General features: G+C 47.0%; 1 protein-coding gene across 1 annotated transcript in view; it reads right to left on the reverse strand.

Moving 5' to 3' along the window:
* Window positions 1–1062: 1062 nt before the first annotated feature.
* The window catches only part of T265_15224 (hypothetical protein), a gene marked incomplete at both ends in the record, with an annotated part of 6041 nt that continues 3460 nt past the window's right edge, over window positions 1063–3643 (reverse strand). The window contains one exon of the mRNA XM_009177098.1: window positions 1063–1359. Within this exon, the coding sequence (XP_009175362.1) occupies window positions 1063–1305 (243 nt within the window). The remainder of the gene's footprint in view (window positions 1360–3643) is intronic.

Genomic DNA, 3643 nt, shown 5'->3' on the forward strand with positions numbered 1-3643 from the left:
TTGTGTCCGAGGTTTTTCGTCTTCTTACTATCCGCCGTGCTAGGAGTCTGGATCAAGCAACATAGCTGGGGATAGAGTATTGCCACAATCCGCATATCATATTGTTTGCTCGCTGCGTGACCGAACCGTAACAGCTGGTAAAACCACGCGACGGCCGATGTGGCATGTAAGTGTCATGGTTGTGTGTGGGCTAGGATACTGTCAGGGCGCCCAGACCTTAACAGGAGGACAGAGTCCTCGACCAAAGCCTTCGGCACAAGTCACCACACATGCTCTATGTAAATCGTTCAGCTGTAGCACCCTTTCGGTGCCTAACCGCCATGCTACCAGAAGCACGAGGGCTGGGATACTCTCAGGTTGCCCAAGCCCAGACAAGAGAAATCGAGAGGCAGAGGTGAGGTCCGAACCACGGACCTTCCGGTCAGTAAATTCGCAGTCCAACCACTGAACCATCTATCCCCAACAACTGCTCTAACTCCAAATTGTAGGGCCAGGGGACCACGTTGGTCAGACCTGTAACCATTGACCGACCCGGTATGGAGGACTGAGTCTCGCATGGACACCCAATACAGCTTAGCGGGTGACGGATGCACACAAACCGTCACACTACGGTAAGGTCCAGTTCATTCGTGACGGTCCTCTAAGATATGCCTACGGTAGCCAGATTTTCTTGACGAACCAACCCCAAAGGGTCTCCAAGAAGATCGACTTCTGTTTTGAATCGCCTTTATTACACCACTGTGACGGACCACAAAGTTAACTCCTGTCTTGGCTTGGGCAACTTGGTAGTATCCCAGCCCTCGTGCTTTCTTTGGGTGGCATGGCAGCTAGGCATCGAAAAGGTGCTACAACTGAAAGACAAGGTTACTTCCTCAAGATAAAATTATCCACTGGGGTCCCGACAACGCTACTCGACAGCCACCGCCTCAGGAAATAAGACCGTCCAAAACAGGTCGAGTACACACATTCTTTGTGGTGGCCTTCCCGTACTCCTATTCACTGTCGTGGACAATCATTGTGAAAACTAAGGAGGTGGAGCTTATTTAAAGAGAAGAAACGCACCTCTAAGACTTCTGTCTTATCAGGGAGGACCAACGTCGTCGAGGAGTGTACCGAAGCTCCAGGATGGTTCAACGTATCCGCTTGGACAGCCAAACTTTGTGGACTTGGAACAGGTTCGCGGAAGCCCGTTAAGATGCTTTCACGTGTCAGTTGCTGGTCCGATGAGAGCTGGGTCATTGGTTCCCGTAACAGATGAAATATGACGTTTTGTGTATCAAAGTCCAAGTTTAAAGCTGCCTCCATGAAAAGTTGTTTGGCTCGGCCTTGGAGACACGCAATGAGAACAAGAAGACACACCTGGAGATCAGAGAAGAAAAGACAAGTTTCTTAATGTTACACTTGATAATGGGGACGTGTCCGATCTCGCACATTTACACATGATTACCGTACACGCACCATCATAAAGAGATATTACTGGAAGCGTGAACACTAGAAACCGAAATGGAGCGCAGTCAGAATTAGGATAGTGTCAGCTGAGTGAAAGAAATTAATTAGGAAGATAAAGACTTGCATATAATAAATAGCTCGGTTACGTTGAATAACCTTTAGTTATCCGAGAGTCATGATTATCACGCTCCCTGGAGAAAGTTCAGACACTAGCACATCTGTGTAGAAATAAGCGCCTTGGCAGCTTTCAACTCTTTGGGCGAGGATCCCGAGATGAAATTCACTACTGGTTGGTGAAATATGCGGACACGCACGAATTCGGGAGTCCGGTTCATGCGTTGGTTTTGCAAGAGAAAATTCACTTTCACAACCGTCAAAAAATATTCGGACCGTTAAAAACACCGGCCTTCCGGTGGGAATCTAGCAGATTTCACCGAAACTAGCCAGTTGGTGTGATCTAGAAGCGTAATATAATCACCGTTACTTTGACTCATTAATGAAACTGCTTTCCTGGGAGCTATGAAGAACTGTAGCTGAACTCGAGCGTGAGTTCCCTTATAAACTCGTGTACTACGTCGGACCGAACCCCAAGGTTCAGATGTATCGGAAGGACTACAGCTAGGGAGTCGGGTAAAAAGCGACAATTCCGTGCCATAAATCATCGCTCGATGGGGGTGCCCTTCTGTCTGTGTAATTAGGTGTCCTAAAAGCGGATCTCAACGGCTAGTTCCCAGATATTGTGAGAGAACAACCCACCCCCACCCCAAGAAAGTTGTTGTTCGTGTATACCTTTCTGAGGTCTTCACCATCTTATTGTGATAAAGGTTTCAACTGAATTGAAGAACCAGGGTAGGTGCATAGCACCAGGTTAACGAACGGTCGATTGCCTGTCAGTCAACTGGCTGAATCCCAGCAATGACATAAAGGGCAATCAATTTGAAACTCGTAAAGGTAGGACAAATTGTCGTTGGACAATGGGTGACCAAACAAGTCAGCCCCCTCCTTCGGATTAGGTTACTGGGAAATAGCACATCTTTTGATAAACAATTCAAATACAATGGATTAACCTCACTCTCAGGACGAGATCACAGATGACATGATAGATTAACCTCACTCTCAGGACGAGATCACAGCTGACATGATAAATAATACAGTGTAATGAATGTCCTACGGATGCGAGCATCACTAAGACCACAAACGAAATGCCAGTGCATTCCACTGCCGGTTCTTGTATAATCCAGGCGGCCTTCCGGTTGAGCCTCACAACATAAATGTAATAAACATGCTCGCAATTTCAGACATTTGGTAGCGGGAGACTTTGGTTTCATTAGTGGATGGTTCCAACGTAGAAACATACCGCTCGCATGAAATTAGCTTCGTTGCTCGTTTGAACTCCTCGTTGATTATGGAGGCACAAGAAAATAACTGAGAAGTACATCATCCGTGCTACTTCAATGAGCCGACGGTCTCAGCACTGGAGACTTGGTTGAATAAGGAAAAATGGGACCGACTGAGGGAGGCTCGGGTTGCGTGCCCAACACAACACTCGTGACCAGTGGCTTGCGCTTCATGCACTTGATAAATCTAAATGAATATGCCGATGCTCTGCCTCTAGAAATTTCGCTTTACCATAAGACGCAATATTGTTGAGCGTCACAATGGGTAACAACCAATGGGACGAAAAACGTTTATTGATTCTGGTCTCCTGTTAAAAATTGACCAGGAACGTAAATACCGGATGAACTCCAGTTTAATCGTCGCGCGACGATTTACATATCTCGGTACCAAATCGAGTTATACTGTGGGGCGTCCAAGTAGCACCCAGACTTGTCATATGTGTGGATGAACAAAAATAAGCACCATTCAGCTGTCGCACCCATTCTGCGAATAGCAGCCATGTAACTAGAAGCACGACGGCTGGGATAATGCAAGAGTGCCTAAGCATACACACGAGTAGTAAAAAAGCCAAGGATGGATTCGAACCACGGACCTACCGGTCAGTAGTTTCGAGCTGTAACGACAAGGTTATCTGGAGCTTAGTGGATGGAAAGTGGTTTGACAAACGACCTCCCGACCCTCTGGCTTTGGGGATGAAACGAGTGTGACAAAATATGAGACACTAGCATCATCATCATCGTTGTCAGCGGTAATAACCGCGTACTCGTCGTACAGTGGTTGTAGCTGCCGCAGTTTC

The sequence above is a fragment of the Opisthorchis viverrini genome (assembly GCF_000715545.1).
Source record: "Opisthorchis viverrini unplaced genomic scaffold opera_v5_389, whole genome shotgun sequence".
Taxonomy (NCBI): Eukaryota; Metazoa; Platyhelminthes; class Trematoda; order Opisthorchiida; family Opisthorchiidae; genus Opisthorchis; species Opisthorchis viverrini.